Here is an 18056-nt window from a genome sequence, read left to right as displayed (position 1 = left end):
TAGATACATTAAAAGCAGGAAACCGGCCAAAGAGTCGGTTGGGCCGCTGGACGAAAATGGTGTTAAAGGGGCGATCAAGGAGGACAAAGCCGTAGCGGAGAAATTAAATGAATTCTTTGCTTCGGTCTTCACCGAGGAGGATTTGGGGGGGACACCGGTGCCGGAAAGAATATTTGAAGCGGGGGAGTCGGAGAAACTAAACAAATTCTCTGTAACCTTGGAGGATGTAATGGGTCAGTTCAGCAAGCTGAAGAGTAGTAAATCACCGGGACCTGATGGTATTCATCCCAGAGTATTAATAGAACTAAAAAATGAACTTGCGGAGCTACTGTTAGAAATATGCAATCTGTCCCTAAAATCGAGTGTAATACCGGAAGACTGGAGGGTAGCCAATGTTACTCCGATTTTTAAGAAGGGTTCCAGAGGAGATCCGGGAAATTATAGACCGGTGAGTCTGACGTCGGTGCCGGGCAAGATGGTGGAGGCTATTATTAAGAATAAAATTGCAGAGCATATACAAAAACATGGACTGATGAGACAAAGTCAGCACGGATTTAGTGAAGGGAAGTCTTGCCTCACCAATCTAATGCATTTTTTTGAGGGGGTAAGCAAACATGTGGACAATGGGGAGCCGGTTGATATTGTATATCTGGATTTTCAGAAGGCGTTTGACAAAGTGCCGCACGAAAGACTCCTGAAGAAATTGCAGAGTCATGGAATCGGAGGTAGGGTATTATTATGGATTAAGAACTAGTTGAAAGATAGGAAGCAGAGAGTAGGATTGCATGGCCAGTATTCCCAGTGGAGGAGGGTAGTTAGTGGGGTCCCGCAGGGGTCTGTGCTGGGTCCGTTGCTTTTTAATGTATTTATAAATGACCTAGAGATGGGAATAACTAGTGAGGTAATTAAATTCGCCGATGACACAAAATTATTCAGGGTCGTCAAGTCGCAGGAGGAATGTGAACGATTACAGGAGGACCTTGCGAGACTGGGAGAATGGGCGTGCAAGTGGCAGATGAAGTTCAATGTTGACAAGTGCAAAGTGATGCATGTGGGTAAGAGGAACCCGAATTATAGCTACGTCTTGCAAGGTTCCACGTTAGGAGTTACGGATCAAGAAAGGGATCTGGGTGTCGTCGTCGATGATACGCTGAAACCTTCTGCTCAGTGTGCTGCTGCGGCTAGGAAAGCGAATAGAATGTTGGGTGTTATTAGGAAGGGTATGGAGTCCAGGTGTGCGGATGTTATAATGCCGTTGTATCGCTCCATGGTGCGACCGCACCTGGAGTATTGTGTTCAGTACTGGTCTCCGTATCTCAAAAAAGATATAGTAGAATTGGAAAAGGTACAGCGAAGGGCGACGAAAATGATAGTGGGGATGGGACGACTTTCCTATGAAGAGAGGCTGAGAAGGCTAGGGCTTTTCAGCTTGGAGAAGAGACGGCTGAGGGGAGATATGATAGAAGTGTATAAAATAATGAGTGGAATGGATCGGGTGGATGTGAAGCGACTGTTCACGCTATCCAAAAATACTAGGACTAGAGGGCATGAGTTGAAGCTACAGTGTGGTAAATTTAAAACGAATCGGAGAAAATTTTTCTTCACCCAACGTGTAATTAGACTCTGGAATTCATTGCCGGAGAACGTGGTACGGGCGGTTAGCTTGACGAAGTTTAAAAAGGGGTTAGATAGATTCCTAAAGGACAAGTCCATAGACCGCTATTAAATGGACTTGGAAAAATTCCGCATTTTTAGGTATAACTTGTCTGGAATGTTTTTACGTTTGGGGAGCGTGCCAGGTGCCCTTGACCTGGATTGGCCACTGTCGGTGACAGGATGCTGGGCTAGATGGACCTTTGGTCTTTCCCAGTATGGCACTACTTATGTACTTATGTACTTATTTTCATTATAGTGTTTGGAATATGTCCACTTTGAGAATCAGGTGCTGAACGTTAAAAGTTTATATTTATTTACTTATTTATGGCATTTTATCCCATATTAAACATGAATTAGATTGGAACCTGGGATCATTTAAATTTTTTTTCCTGGAGACAGTAATGCATTGCTCCCCCCCCCCCCCCCCGGCTATAGCCAGCTCTGCAATTTTTTTTGGGGGGGGGCACAGTGGTGGACGGGAGGGGGGGCGATGAGGTGGACTGGGGAGAGAGCCTGTTGTTAAAAATTTACCAGCACACCACTTCCAATATGAGAAACTGTGAAGAAATGCAGAGAAGAGCAGGAGAGAGGGCTGAGAGAGGAACAGTGTCATTATCCATCATTTTGACTCTCAGACCTGGAGGAGCTTAAAAAAGGTACCTTCCCTAATCCTGTACAACTACCCCCACCCAAAATTCAGTAGAACAGTCTCTCTCTCTCTCTCTCTCTCTCTCTCTCTCTCTCTCTCTCTCTCTCACTGTCTCTTTTTCTATCTCTCTGTTTTTCTGCCAGACTATTACAGTCTCTCTCTCTCTCATACTTCATTTCTCTTTTTCTCTCTTTCTCTTTTTTTTGTCTTTTTTTTCTCTCTCTTTTTAAGGGCTTTTCAATCTCTCTGTCTCTGCATGTGATTGATGGTTTCTTAAACGTCTCTCAGGGCCAGAGGTGAGATGGTGTCTTTTTCTATCTCCTTCTGGCTGTCAAGGAGTGTGACAGTCTATAATACAATACAATTGACATTTCTTTCCACATTTACCCCATTTAGAGACACATTACTGGGCATTTCTAGAAAAGTACAGTATTTGATCAATATTAACATTTAAGAAGCATTTACAAAACTCCCCAAAAGATAGGTTTTAAGATCTGATAACCACCAGAGAACTGAGCTGCAATGAGGATAATGTAAACACAGTCTGTTTCTCTCTGGAGGTTGGATTCTCTTTAACTTAAAGAGGCAAGCGAAGCGAATGCAGAGCAGCCGGACATAACATGGCGGCTGCCGCATGCTCGCTCCCTGGTCCGAATTGCCCCCTGCTTCCGGCTTCCCTGCCATCCCAGGTGACGTAGCGGGTGACCCGCTGCGTCATTGGTGGAGGGGCCGGAAGGGGGCGGGGTCACAGCGGGTGGGCTGCAGACACAAGAGAAAAGGCTGCCGAGCGGGTCTGAGCGGTCTTTTTGAAGCGGGCGGTACATGAGTTTGGTGCACGGGCGCACAGCTTCTGTTTCTTTGTCTCCCCACGTGCGGTTAGGACCGTGCAGTCTGCAGTGAAAGCACCCGGAGTGAGACCAGCAGATCGATTGATCGCAGCAGCTCAGCAAGTACAGAATTTCACTTTCATTTTCAGCCGAGCCCCAGAGCAGGTCGGCGGGAAAAAAGTTTTCTTTTCCCTGCTGCTCAGCAGGCAAAGAACTTTGCTTTGTTTTAACCAAGCCCCGAGGCAGGTCGGTGGGAAAAAAGTTTTCTTTTCCCTGCTGCTCAGCAGACAAGGAACTTTGCTTTTGTTCTGACCAAGCCCCGAGGCAGGTCGGCAAAAAAAAAAAAAAAAAAAAAAAAAAAAAGGTTTCTTTTCCCTGCTGCTCAGCAAGCAAAGAACTTTGCTTTTGTTTTAACCGAGCCCCGAGGCAGGTCAGCAAGTAGAGCTTTGTTTTCTTGAGTGCCCAGCTCCCTGCGCCCGTGCTAGACCTTAGACTCGCGTTTTTCTTTTTTTTTCTTTTGTTTTGTTTTGTTCAAGTAGGCAGTTGGCAGGCTTTGCACATTGCTGTGGGACTTACTTTAGAGGAGCCCACATCGGTAGAGCATCAGACTTTTATTTGCACCATGCCTCGACGTGTGCAAGCTACTCAGCCACCCCCAAGTCGGGCAGAGGAGGGACTGCCAGAGACAGCAGCCACATCTCCTCGCATATCAACGCGGCGCAGGAGGCGCCCAGAGAGATATATTGATTCGGCTGACCTGCCCCTGCCACGGGCATCCGCGCCTGCAGCTATAGAGGCCCGCGGTAGACCGCCCGCTGTACCACTACAACCTGCGGAGCAGTCCTCGCCAGAACTACCAGACCTGCACGGCATGAACAACACGGATTCGGCCTTGACATCTCCAAGCAGACGGGCGGGGGACACACGGCGCAGAAGATGGTCCGTCTCCAGCAGCAGTTCAGATGGGTCGCGGCGAACCGACCAGCACCCCCGAGTGCAGACCCCCCACCTGCGTCAGGTCGTGAGATCCAGCAGATCCAGGAGCGCAACAGGGAGTCGCAGGCCAGCCGAACGGCCCAGGAGCCAACGATCCCGCTCCCGTCGTAGACGGAGTAGATCACCGTCATACTGCAGCCTCCGACACCACGGTGGATACCACCCAGCGCACAACAGGCATGAGCTTCAAGCTTGGCACAGGAACGACCATTGCAGATCACCTCCTACTTGCTTTGCCCCCTGCGGGCATACACCTCATAGTGGACTCCCAACGACAGCTGCCCAGTCTGAGGGAGACAAGCAGGGACCGACAGCTTCACCCCACTGCAGACCCATGACTGACGATGCCCATGTGGTACGACACGGCCCCCGGCGCACACCAAGCCGCGAGGCGACACAGGAAGTAGCGAAGGCATCAAGCAGCCACCAGGTGGCCCCCGGAGCAAATCCCAGGGGTCACGCCTTATCTGACCGAGACAACAGCCTCTACCCAGCAGTGCGGAAGCACCGGGAGGTCAAACGGAAGAAGAAAGGTAAGAAGCGTAGGCGATCTGGTCGCTCCAGTTCCACATCATCTTCTGACACCTCCTCTTCTTCTTCCTCGTCTTCTTCTTCATCTTCTTCTTATGTCTCCCCTACCGGAGCCGCCAACGCACTACACACGGCCCCTCCGCCTGCCTTCACCCAAGGTGTCCCCACAGAGCGGCTTTGGCAGAGAGTCCCCAAGTCCCTCCGAAAGAAGGTCATGCGCCGGAGGTATTTTGACATTTTTAAGCTGGCGGAAGGCAGACGCAGGCGACATGCGAAGAAACGAGCAAAGAAGGGAGACCTGTTACCAGACCACAACAGAGAGCTCCCACGGAACCTTGCGTGCTGGGTAATATCCTATGCGCGCATGATGAGCATCGTGTACAGGAAGCAGCGTGACCAAATGGATCCCATGCTCTGTTACCTAGAAACAGTTTTAACCATGTACCGTGAACACGAGGGTTATGCCTGGTTAGCGTATGACGAGCACTTTAGGGACAAGATGGAGGCAAACCCTAGAATGGCTTGGGATACAGACGACGGCGGCCTGTGGCTGCGAAATGTCCTCACGCGACCACACAATGCACATAGGCGTGCCCCCCAGCACAAAGCACCCGGGGCAGGGAACAGGCACGGGAGGCCTACCACGCTCTCTCGAGAGGTCTGTTGGAAGTACAACAAAGGCACCTGCAACATCCACGACTGCAAATTCAAGCACCTGTGTTCCACATGTGGAGCTCCGCACCCCCTTGCCGTTTGCCCAAGAAAACCAGTGCAAAGGCAAGGAGGCCAGCACAAACCTTGAGCTATTCACCAGGGCCCCCACCCCCATCAGGCTGAATGACATGGTGCCCTGGTTGGAGAGGTACCCCAACCGGCAGGCCGCAGCATTACTTTTGCGTGGCTTCCGTGACGGGTTCCCTATACCGTTCCGGGGCGACATACCATTCTCCCCCTCGGCACCACCAGAGCGTCCCAGGCCCCGCCTTGCTCGCATCATTTCAGACAAACTAGCGGGCGAGCGATCTGCAGGCCGGGTGGCGGGCCCATTTTGGCACCCCCCTTTCCCAAGAATGTTTGTCTCTCCCCTCACGGCCGTCCCCAAGAAGGAGCAGGGCAAATATCGCCTCATCCACAACCTGTCACACCCTCCCGGGCAATCAGTGAACGACTCCATACCTGAGGGAGTGACATCTGTCCAGTACATGTCTTTCGATGCGGCGTTGGACTTAGTGCGGGAGGCGGGTCCGAAGGCGCTCATGGCAAAGGTCGATATCGAATCTGCTTTCCGCCTCCTGCCGGTCCACCCGGATTGTTTCCCGCTGTTAGGATTCGCCCATGAGAACCAGTTTTACTTCGACAGATGCATGCCCATGGGATGCGCAGTTTCCTGCAATCTCTTCGAAGCCTTCAGCACCTTCCTGCATTGGGTGGTGTCCCAACGGGCGACTGTGAGCACAATTGTCCATTACCTGGATGACTTCTTCTTCGTCGGGCCCCGCGACTCCAGCACCTGCAGAGACCTCATGGAGGTCTTCTACACCGTTGCCCGGGAATTCGGAGTGCCCATAGCCGATAGCAAAACCACAGGGCCATGCACAGTCATCACCTTCTTGGGAATAGAGATTGATTCGGTAACTCGTACTACCAGACTCCCGGAGGACAAGCTGCAGGGGTTAGCACAAAAAATCCTTGCTACCCTGCATTCAACCAAGATCACCCTTTACCAGATGCAATCCCTCATTGGCTCCCTCAACTTTGCCTGTAGGGTTCTCCCAATGGGCAGGGTATTTGTCCGCAGGCTTGCGGCAGCCACTGCAGGCATTTCACGCAAGCACCATCATCTACGCATAACCCTTCCCATGAAGCAGGACCTCATCGTTTGGATGCGCTTTCTACAAGACTTCAACGGGAGAGCCCTAATCCAATCAGCCCCAACGTCCAGCATAGACCTTAACCTCTATACAGATGCCGCCGGGACTGTGGGGTGCGGGGCTTACTTCAACGGAGACTGGTTCGCTGCCCCTTGGCCATTGCAGTGGACACACAGTGGCCTCACCAAGAACATCACCTTCCTTGAGCTATTCCCCATTGTTGCTGCGGTCAACGTCTGGGGCGCTGCCCTGGCTAATAAATGTGTTATCCTTTGGTCAGACAATGCAGCTGTAGTGGAAATCATAAACAGGCAAACGGCGCGTTGTCCCCACACTGCAGCGCTTCTCCGCCACTTCGTGCTACGTTGCTTGCAGCTTAACTTGACGGCGCGAGCAAAGCACGTACCCGGTGTTGATAACAGAATAGCTGATGCTCTTTCACGCTTTCACTTTTCTCTCTTCCAGCAGTTGGCACCATCAGCAAGCAAGCAGCCCACTCCAGTACCAGAGCAACTATGGCAGCTAGCAACAACTCCATGCACCTACTCATCACCAGCTCGTTAGCCAAGACTACTCTATACACATACCGGCGAGCTTTTCGCCAAGTCTGTGAGCACCTGCAGGGCCAGGGATGGACAGGAGGACCAGTCCCAGATCAACTCATGGCCCGGTACATCACGGAGGCATTTGAAGCGGGTTCCTCCAGGACAGCGGTCGCCTCGAACATCACCGGCTTCGCCTTCTACTCCAAGCTGCGCGGTTGGGGCAACCCTCGGGCCAGCTTCCTGATCCGGACGCTCTTGAAGGGATGGGCTCGGTTTGCTCCGAGGCGTCCAGACACCAGAAGGCCTGTCACGTGCGAACTACTGCATCACCTGTGGTTGGCGCTGGAACGGGTGTGCAAGAATGCATATGAGACTGCGTTATTCAGGGCGGCCTTCTCTCTAGCGTTCTTCGCTGCACTGCGTCTAAGCGAGTTGACGGTACAATCCAAGGCTACGCCGACTGGTGGCCTGCAGATGGCTGATGTTTCCATTGCACAAGGTTCGGTCTCCCTGCGGGTCGCCAGGTCCAAAACGGACCAGATGGGCAGGGGACACACCATCACACTCAATGGTGTCCCGGATCTGCCGACCTGCCCACTAGCCAATCTTGTTGCTTACCTATCGGCCAGACCATCAGCAGGCACACCCCTCTTGATGCATCAGGACGCCAGCCCCCTCACAAGATTCCAGTTCACGGCCGTCTTCCGGCAAGCTCTCCTTGAAGCAGGACAGGACCCCGACAATTACGGGACGCACTCGTTCCGGATAGGGGCGGCAACTGCGGCCTTCCAGTACGGTCTCTCCGCACAGACAATCAAGCAGCTGGGCCGCTGGAAGTCAGCAGCATTCCGCACCTATATCAGACCACCTCCTCCCCCACGACATGCACAGCCCAGTTAACCATTCTCCTTCCTCTTGCAGGTCTCCATCCGCACCAAGGGGTGGTGTGGATCATCGGACACTCCTATATCGCCAACGCTGCCAAGCGCATGAATGATGGGAAGCCAGGCCGGCACCTGGGGCTGGATAAGAAAGGGGTTACACTGACATGGATAGGAATTCCCGGCATGCGATGGCAGCAGCTTCTCCCCTCTGTCCTCCGTTTGCTGAATAATGCTCCACCACCTGGCACATTGCTCATTCACCTGGGGGGCAACGACATTGGGCACACCCCATGCCGCCGCTTGATTGCCACAATTAAGCGAGATCTACACGAAATCTCTATTGCAATGTGCGGGACCCTCATCCTCTGGTCGGACATCATCCCACGTTGGAGTGGGTGTGCTTCCAGGCTATGGGCCAGAGGTGTCACCAAAGTCAATCGCCAGGTTGGCATGTGGGTGGAGCAACTCGGTGGTGCAAAGATATGGCATCATTGGGCTTCACCCCTCATCCCCGGGTACTTCTTACCGGATGGAGTGCATCTCTCAGAGGCTGCCGATTACCTTCTGATCAATGACTTTCAGGAGGCACTAGAGAGGTATTGTTAAAGGGTAAAAGGGGGGACCCGGAGGCCATGTTGTCAGGCCCCCGTGTTGTGGCGGAGGCACCCGAGCCTGGGAATACTGGGAGGTGCATGAACAACGGACAGAAGGAAGATCGGACCTTCTAGCAAGAGACTGGGGCACTCACCGCTGGCAGACTATTCACCTCGCTGGTTTACATGGCAGGTGGAACACTGGTCTGGAGCAACGTGCCAAAATCCGATGAAGGTGCGGCCACGCTGGAGGCGGAGACATGGCTGGCCGCAATGCTGAATGGAGACATGGGCCCTCTAGCTGGAGAGCATGGCGGAGGGCCGGAGCATCTACAGCATCATACCTAAGGCTCGGGTGCTTCCTAGAGGTGTTGTTGTTAATGTGTTTGCAATAAAGCTGTGGCCAAATTTTCCCAAAGATAAAACCTATCTCATGCATCGTCTGTGGGGCGACGGGATAATGATGAGGGAGGGGGGCGAGAGTGCGTGCTGCCTGCCCATGTTAAAAGAGGCAAGCGAAGCGAATGCAGAGCAGCCGGACATAACATGGCGGCTGCCGCATGCTCGCTCCCTGGTCCGAATTGCCCCCTGCTTCCGGCTTCCCTGCCATCCCAGGTGACGTAGCGGGTGACCCGCTGCGTCATTGGTGGAGGGGCCGGAAGGGGGCGGGGTCACAGCGGGTGGGCTGCAGACACAAGAGAAAAGGCTGCCGAGCGGGTCTGAGCGGTCTTTTTGAAGCGGGCGGTACATGAGTTTCCCTCCACACCCTCCCCAAGCATGTTTTGTAGTCAAGACGGGCAGAGGGGGGCCACTAGGAGAATTTTACTGTTATGTTAGAATAAGCAATGTGAGGTGAGAATAGTAGTGTGTTATGTTATACCAATAGGGTACCGATTGTTAGCGAGTTGTACCATGTTAGGTTTGGGTTTTATTGTGAATATGATTTGTCACTTATATGCATTAATACATGATTTGTCACTTATATGCATTAATGCATGTACCCATGTTACCCATTATGACTGTCCCGACCAGTTAGGGGGTACTAAACAATGCGGGGTGGGAACGGTTAGTTTGTTATGTATAGCAATAGGATATGGATTGTTGGCAAGTTTACCATGTTAAGTTTGAGTGTCTATTGTGAAGATGATTTGTCAATGATATGCCTTAATAGACTTACCTCTGCTACCTGTTATGCATGGCTTTGCCAATTATGAATGCTGTCACAGCAGCGGAGGCACCCGAGCCTGGGAATACTGGGAGGTGCATGAACAACGGACAGAAGGAAGATCGGACCTTCTAGCAAGAGACTGGGGCACTCACCGCTGGCAGACTATTCACCTCGCTGGTTTACATGGCAGGTGGAACACTGGTCTGGAGCAACGTGCCAAAATCCGATGAAGGTGCGGCCACGCTGGAGGCGGAGACATGGCTGGCCGCAATGCTGAATGGAGACATGGGCCCTCTAGCTGGAGAGCATGGCGGAGGGCCGGAGCATCTACAGCATCATACCTAAGGCTCGGGTGCTTCCTAGAGGTGTTGTTGTTAATGTGTTTGCAATAAAGCTGTGGCCAAATTTTCCCAAAGATAAAACCTATCTCATGCATCGTCTGTGGGGCGACGGGATAATGATGAGGGAGGGGGGCGAGAGTGCGTGCTGCCTGCCCATGTTATCAGGATGACAAGGTCTCTCTCTCTCTGTGGGGATGTGATCGGTGGCCTCCTCCTGTCTCTCGGGTAGAGGTGGTCTCTTTCTATCTCCTTGTTTTTCTGCCAGACTATTACAGTCTCTCTCTCTCTCTCTCTCGCAGCGGTTTTCCTCTATCAGTGGAAGGGTGAGTGTCACTTTGGAGCCGGCGGGCACGGGATGCGGCTCCTGGAACGGCAGATCATTAACCGGGAGGAGATCGCGTACTTCGACAGTGACATCGGGCGCTACGTGGGCAGAACAGAGCGGGGAGTGTGGCAGGTGGATTATTGGAACAATGACACAGCGTTTATGGAGCAGAAACGGGCTGAGGTGGAGACATCCTGCAGACACAACTACGAGGCATATAAACCCTTCACCGAGCAGAGGAGAGGTGAGAGCAGAGAGACCACAGGAGATGAGACAGAACACCCCCCCCCCCCGCATTATCCAGAGCCAGGTCAGAGCACAAACCCCCCCCCCCTCCCAAAAGAAAAAAAAACCCGAGCACAACCCCTCCTCACCACTTCCCGCATAACGGGCATATAAACCTGGGAGAGAAGAAACCAGAGACCCCTGAGAAACTCGACAGAAGACGGACAGACCCCCCCCCCCCCCAGTGCTAACAGCACGCAAAAGAGGTGATAACAGAACGGCCCCCTCCCTACCAGGAACAAGGGGGCAGATAGGGCAACGACAAGAGCAAGGATTAGCAGTCAAGTGACCGGTTTGCTCCAAACTCCCTCCCTCCCCTTCTCTTCCCTGAACAGAACAGGGGTAACCAGTACAGTACAGACCCCAGCTCAGGGGATTAAAGAAAAAGATGCCCCCCCCATAGGCTATTCTCCATCTACCAGACCCTGTGACATGCTTCATCTGTCACCCTGTCTCCTTCTGTCCCTGAACCCCTGTCATTTTCTGTCCTCTGGCCACATGCAATAGGCTCCTCTCCCCACATTGCAGGCAGATAATTCCCCTTCAGTTATTACTTTTGACCCCCCCCCCCCCCCCCAATTACAGCCTCCAGCTGAATTCCAGCCAGTGTTCAGATAAGGCACCATCAGCCTTCACCCTCCCCCTCCCCTTTATCTTGTCTGGTCACTGTAGAGACTTTCCTTTGTCTGGGGAGTCCTGTAATCATTGATCTTTATTCCAGCCTCTGGATGTCACCATTAAGTGACTCCTTCCCCACCCCAGGCATAGAGCCAGGATCCTCCCATCATTTAATGCTTCCTGGGGTCTCAGTGGTGCCTCTTCCCTCTCCCATCAGCTCTGATGAATTTACTATGTGGAGTCCCAAATCTCACAGACCATATCTGCCCCTCCCCAGAGAATAATAATCAGGCTGTGTGTCTGTTTTACAGTCCCCCCCAAAGTGAAAATCACCCCTACGAGGTCTCCCAGTTTGGAACACCAGAACCTGCTGGTTTGTATCGTCAGCGGATTCTTCCCCTCTGAGATTCAGGTGAAGTGGCTGAGAAACGGGGTGGAAGAGAGCAGGGTGGTCTATGCACAGCTCTTACAGAATGGAGACTGGACCTATCGGGTGGATGCGATACTGGAGACTGTCCTGGAGCACGGAGACACCTACACGTGTGAGGTGGAGCACAGCAGCCTGCAGCAGCCCCTCAGAGTGAATTGGGGTAAGATGGCTACCCCCCCCCCTCCTCTTTATCTGAGTAATAATTTTATAGCAAATTCCCTAGGTTGCAATGACAAGTAGATACGTATTTTAAGGCTGATTTAGAAATACACTTAAAGGCCTAAAAACATCTGCTGAAACGGTGGTTAAAATGCAGCCAGGATCCATTCACACCTGCTCAGGGGTTGGTGTAAGTGTATAAAGCTGAAGAATGTGCATCAGTGAGTGTTTTATAACCTTTGTGTGCATTTCCTGACTCCAACCACACTGTGCAAAAGCTAGGGCCGTGAACACGCCTGGGTCGTGTAAAAGTGAGAAACCTTTTTGTCACCAGACACATTTTCATGAGGGGGACAATTTCATTAAAAAACCTTTTATGTGCCGACAACAGATTTTGTGCAAGGAAACACCTTTATAAAATGATCCCCCCTCCCCAGTGTCCATCTATTAGGAGTGCAGCCCCCCATTTCCTATTCAGAGTGTAGCCCCCTAGTGTCCTTCTATTCAGAGTGTAGCCCCCCCAAGTGTCCTATTAGGAGTGTAGCCTCCCATCCCCCATCCTCAGCAGGGTGAAGAGCTCTTGGTCCTTTGTCACATGGAGGGGGAATGGGAACTTTTAGGCTCTTAGGTCTGAGCAGATTGAACCCAGACCCTCACTTTTCACTCTCACTTTGTGGTTCCAGTGGAGAAGAAACCAGAGAATATCATGACACCTCTGGTGCCACCACTTCTTGAATACAGAGTTCAGTTCTGGTCTCCACATCTTCAATCAGATTCAGAGGAATTAGAAATGATTCAGAGAAGGGAGATCAAAATGAATAAGGGGATAGAATGACTCTCATGTGAGCAAGGTCTAAAGAGGTTAGGGCTGGTCAGCTTGGAGAAGAGAGGGCTAAGGGGGGATATGATTGAGGAGCAGGTAAATGCAAATTAATTGTTTACACTGTGTAGGGTCAAGGCTCAAAACTAAAGCCGGCGCTGAAAGGGGGTTACCACCGGGTCAGCAGTCACGCTATTTTGCACCAAATCCTGGTGGTTGGGAGGCGGGGCTAGTGTTGGGCAGACTTATACGGTCTGTGCCAGAGCCGGTGGTGGGAGGCAGGGCCGGTGGCTGGGAGGCAGGGATAGTGCTTGGCAGACTTATACGGTCTGTGCCGGGGCTGGTGGTTGGGAGGCAGGGATAGTGCTTGGCAGACTTATAAGGTCTGTGCCAGAGCTGGTGGTGGGAGGCGCAACTGGTAGTTGGGAGGCGAGGATAGTGCTGGGCAGACTTATACAGTCTGTGCCAGAGCTGGTGGTGGGAGGCGGGGTTGGTGGTTGGGAGGCGAGGAGAGTACTGGCCAGACTTATACGGTCTGTGCCCTGAAGAGGACAGTACAAATAAAAAGTTAGCACATTTGAATTTATCTTCTTGGGCAGACTGGATGGACCGTGCAGGTCTTTTTCTGCCGTCATCTACTATGTTACTATCCTCTAATGGTTTCAGCACATGCGCTAAACTCACTAGCAGAGACCACAGCAATTCCTTAAAAAAAAAAGACTAACTGGTGCATTTAGGACTGGAAGCTGAACGCCAGGTCCAAGCTACCATTAGAAGGGTTGGTTGAGAGAAGAGACAGCGACACCCTTCCCCTTACAGGCTCCACCCAAAATGCCTCCCCCTCCTGCATGCCCCCACATAACTAAGAAAAACTCCTGGTGGTCTGGTGGCCACAGATACACCCCAAATCAGAAGTTATCCCTGGTGGCCTAGTGTTCTCCCCTCCCCCCCCCCCCCCCCCCCCCCCCCCCCATAGCTGTAAGATGGAAGCAGGAGCAATACCCACTCACTCCCGCTTCTCTGGGCTGCCATCTACAAAATGGCCCAGCCCAGTTCACATCCTAACTACCGTATTTTTCTGGAGACCTTTCTTCTCATGATTCAAGCAAAATTCTTCTTGCACAGTGACCTGAACATACTCTGAACCCACCTATTTTCAAAGTAAAGCTCTTCATGCACTTTCTTTATGAAAATTGTTGCAGAGATCATGTGGGGAAAAGACCCCAAAGATGATGCACTAGTGTGGGGAGTTTCAAAAATGCCCCCAAAGGGCACTGAGGGCGTATGATTCTCAGATGGCTAATTTATGTGAATAAAATGCTTTTTATTTAAATAAATCACTTTTCCACAGTCCCATCATTTTTAGGGACAGACAAGTGTGAGGAGACAGTGTCTGTTGTACACATCACCTAATAATCTCTAATTCCAGGGATTGGCAAATGTTTTGTGCTCCCCATCATTCAATCTGTAGCTGAGTTTATGCTTCTGCTCTCCCTGTCAATCAGCCTGTGAACACTTAGGCTTTGTGTTGTGCTTTATACAGAGCCTAAGACCTCGGAGTCTGCGAGGAGCAAACTGTTGACGGGAATCATGGGGTTCGTGTTGGGGGTTGTGTTCATCATAGTGGGACTCATCATTTACCTGAAGAATAAAAAAGGTAAAATAATCAGAACTCGATAATCTCACCTCATATTACTGTCACATCACTGTTCAAGGTATCCACACTCACAGCCAGATAATGTCATCTCTCCTGGGATGCAGTGGGTGAGGCCCATCTACCATATAGGGGAATTTCTCCTTTATTTGGTAGACAGGCCCCGCATGGTACATCCCAGGATACACTGTGTGGGGTGGGGTTCCTCCAATTTTGTGATCCAAGTTTAATCAATATTTGATATACCGCCTATTTAGAGATCTGTTGTGAGCTGTTTAGATTCAAATAGTTGAAGGAAGAAAGGAAAAGGGAAACTAGTAACAGAGAGAGAGAACGAAGAGGTGCAATTCAACAGTATCAGAGCCCATAGGCAGCAGTGAGTTCGCATTGCTCTTTGGGCAAGTTACAAGGTCAGGGGCTAGGCTTAGGGTCATGGGGGATATGGGGTCCCGCTAGACTATCAGAGATTTTCTTCTAGACAACCAGAGAATTTGTGTGGAGTTCAGACTGGGGGAATGGGTTGGTTTAGAATGGGGGGCCATTAGACCATCGGGGATTTGATGTCAAGGGGAGAGAGGGGGAGCTGAGTCGGAAAGCAATCGGGGAGCCCACTAGACTACTGGGGAGGAATCTTTAATCTGGGGATGGGGGGAGGTATTTGAGTAGGGTCAGGGACAGGGAGGGAGGGAGACTGCTAGGGTGCTATAGGCTGGTGCACCAAGAACTCCGGGGCAGGGTGCTTGGATTGAAGGGAGAGAAGGGGGTGTCGATAGACACCCACTCCTTTCAACAAACCCTTCTACTTTACCCTGGACTTGGTGAAAAGTTTCCTGTGCTAAACGTGCATTGGAATCTTATGAGCATAGCTGCAAGGTACATAATGATCACATTAACATGCATTTAAATACATTTTAATGTAGTCTGCGGTAATAGTTTCAGCACGTTAATATCATTTGAGCACTGATTGGCCAGTAAAATCCACAGTAAAACCAGGTTAAAGCTGAGCTGATGGATTGTGCATCAGCCCCTCTGATTGCAGCTGTCTAGGAACATGAAAATACCTTCAGCACTTGAATGTAGCTCACTTTCATCTACAACTGAAAAAGGTGTGCTCTAAACCTAAAAATCTTCACAGGCTCAAATTCCTGATCTTCCTGTATCTAGACTTAGGAATAACTCTGAATTGATTGATTGATTTCTTTCTTTCTTTTTGCAGGTACAACTGAACTTCACATTCCTCCCAATGAAGGTAAATAATCCCTAGAGAAGGACTGAGAGTGTCTGTGCCTGACGGTTTCCTTCAGCATATAGAAAGATGATGAATGGGACCGTGTGCAGAAAACACCCAAGAGAGTTTGTCTAGAATGCACCCAGAGAGTAGGGGACCTTGTACTTAATACAATAGGTGGGGGTGAAGGCTTTGCAGTATATACCTTGGATGGTTTCCTACATAGAATTCACCTGGTAGGGAGCCCTTGCCCGTAACATTTCTTGGGGATTCTTTGTCCACAATACAGTTGGGCAGGAAACATTGGTGGGGAGGAGGCTGTGTTCAGAATATCCCTTATTGTTTTAATCCCAGTAAGAGATATGTAAGGAAAGCTGCTTCATAAAGCATGAGAAGCTGATACAGAAAGAAAGACCGTGATGGAGAGACACAGGCATAGAAACTTGGCCCAGCTGTAGGATGGGATGGAGAGAGGGGGAAAGATGTACAAATCCCGGACTTAATGAGGTATCGCAGGACAAAGGAGAATTTTGAGAAATAACCCCCTCCCCACCTCTCATTTATAGCTTTCTAATTCTTGTTACCCCTCTAAAATAACTTCTCAAGTTATCACCTTTGATAGTCTCTGATGCTTGTCCTCCTTAGGTCTCCTGAGTTAAGTTGATCTCCAAGACCTCCAATCCATCATCTGAGACAGCAACGCAACCTTATGTCTAAAGCCTCTCACAGCCTAAGGATCAGGAAGGCGCCTCCAGCATCAGCAGCCAGGATTTAGAGGAACCGCTGCAGTCCCGACTGACACCTTGGGGTTTCCACCAGTGCTCCTTATACCTACAGCTGAGCCCCTTCTCTAACCATGGGGAGAAGACTGAACCCCACCTGTAAGGAGCCCCTGCACCGTATGTTCTGAAGCACTTAAGAATCTCAGATCTATTCCTTTATGATATGTGACTGACAGAAATATTCTCTCCCATTTATTATCACCCCCTAGACTGGATAACATCCTCCCCTCCACTACACAAGAAACTTACTGCACTGTGGTACTATCTTCATTCTGAAACCAGCTGATGGACTGGGTGGACTTGTGATATGATCACATCAACAGGACAGTCACAACTAAGGACTGACATGCAAGTGGATCCTACTGTGAGAACCTTAAAGCAGGGGATGGGGTCCTTCAGTGCAGTCAGTGTTATTGGTTTGTTTGTTTTGAAACCAGTTGTAGCTGTGCAAATGGGAGCAGCCAAAACAAAAAACTTCTGCTCAATTGGGGCAGTGAAACAGGTCTGGTGCACAATGAGATCTTCCCAATTAAACGGAACAATCCTGATTATCCCAACATTATCCATCCATCCTGTAAAAATGCAGAAATGGACTCTCACTTTTAAATATTAAACTTTGTTTGAAAGGTGATATGTAATGCAGGCGATTTCCAAAAGTCATTTACCAGATAAGTGGCTATTAAGCCAGGTAAATGGGCTACTTGAAAGTGATTGGTTTATAGATTGTAAGCTCTTTGAGCAGGGACTGTCTTTTTTTGTGTATGCTGTACAGTGCTGCATATGCCTTGTAGCGCTATAGAAATGATAGATAGTAGTATTTTGCTTCAATAAGAAATTGCTCTGGAAAATATTTTAACAGAACGGTGTACAAGATCAAAACAAAACCCCCTGATGCATCAGGGCAAAACAAGGGGGATCCTTATTCCTTGTGGAGGATTTTGAAGTCCTTTCAGCAACCAGGACTATGGTTTGGATACACCACCCTCTTAAATGTTAAATCTGGAACAGGGGAAAAGTGGTGAAGTTAATCCCACTTAGCCATCTATCCCCCCCCTTCAATCTGTTCAGAACTCTGCCACACATCTTATCTTCCGCCTGGACCGATATACTCATATCACCCCTCTCCTTAAGTCACTTCACTAGCTTCCGATCAGGTACCGCAAACAGTTCAAGCTTCGCCTACTAACCTACAAATGCACTCGATCTGCAGCCCCTCATTACCTCTCTACCCTCATCTCCCCTTACGTTCCTACCCGAAACCTCCGCTCACAGGACAAATCCCTCCTCTCAGTACCCTTCTCCACCACCGCTAACTCCAGGTTCCACCCTTTCTGCCTTGCCTCACCCTATGTCTGGAATAAACTCCCTGAGCCCATACACCAAGCCCCTTCCCTGCCCATCTTCAAATCCTTGCTCAAAGCCCACCTCTTCAATGTCGCCTTCGGCACCTAACCATTATACCTATATTCAGGAAATCTAGACTTCCCCAACTTGACATTTCGTCCTTTAGATTGTAAGCTCCTTTGAGCAGGGACTGTCCTTCGTTGTTAAATGTACAGTGCTGCGTAACCCTAGTAGCGCTTTAGAAATGTTAAGTAGTAGTAGTAGCAGATAAGTGCACAGAATGAAGCTTCATTTTTGAGAAACTGTTTGATAATGTGAGTCTGTTAATTAAGAGAACTTGGATATTGGAG

At 50.3% G+C, this 18056-nt stretch overlaps 1 protein-coding gene across 2 annotated transcripts in view; it reads left to right on the top strand.

Moving 5' to 3' along the window:
* The window catches only part of LOC115466164 (HLA class II histocompatibility antigen, DRB1-10 beta chain-like), a 28578-nt gene extending 11113 nt beyond the window's left edge, over nucleotides 1-17465 (top strand). The window contains exons 2-7 of one of the 2 annotated variants that reach the window (XR_003941506.1): nucleotides 10361-10630; nucleotides 11601-11879; nucleotides 14242-14355; nucleotides 15569-15601; nucleotides 16226-16461; nucleotides 16572-17465. Coding sequence is in view for 1 of the 2 variants with exons in the window: in XM_030197249.1 (XP_030053109.1) it covers nucleotides 10361-10630; nucleotides 11601-11879; nucleotides 14242-14355; nucleotides 15569-15601; nucleotides 16226-16239 (710 nt within the window). In the remaining variant the exon portion in view is untranslated. Of the gene's footprint in view, nucleotides 1-10360; nucleotides 10631-11600; nucleotides 11880-14241; nucleotides 14356-15568; nucleotides 15602-16225 lie in introns of both variants that reach the window. The other variant, XM_030197249.1, reaches the window with a different exon arrangement.
* The last annotated feature ends 591 nt before the right edge of the window (nucleotides 17466-18056 follow it).

The sequence above is a fragment of the Microcaecilia unicolor genome, chromosome 3, assembly GCF_901765095.1.
Source record: "Microcaecilia unicolor chromosome 3, aMicUni1.1, whole genome shotgun sequence".
In the NCBI taxonomy this organism is placed as follows: domain Eukaryota; kingdom Metazoa; phylum Chordata; class Amphibia; order Gymnophiona; family Siphonopidae; genus Microcaecilia; species Microcaecilia unicolor.
The sequence above is the reverse complement of the archived record's forward strand: the minus strand, read 5'-3'. Positions and strand labels throughout refer to the sequence as shown.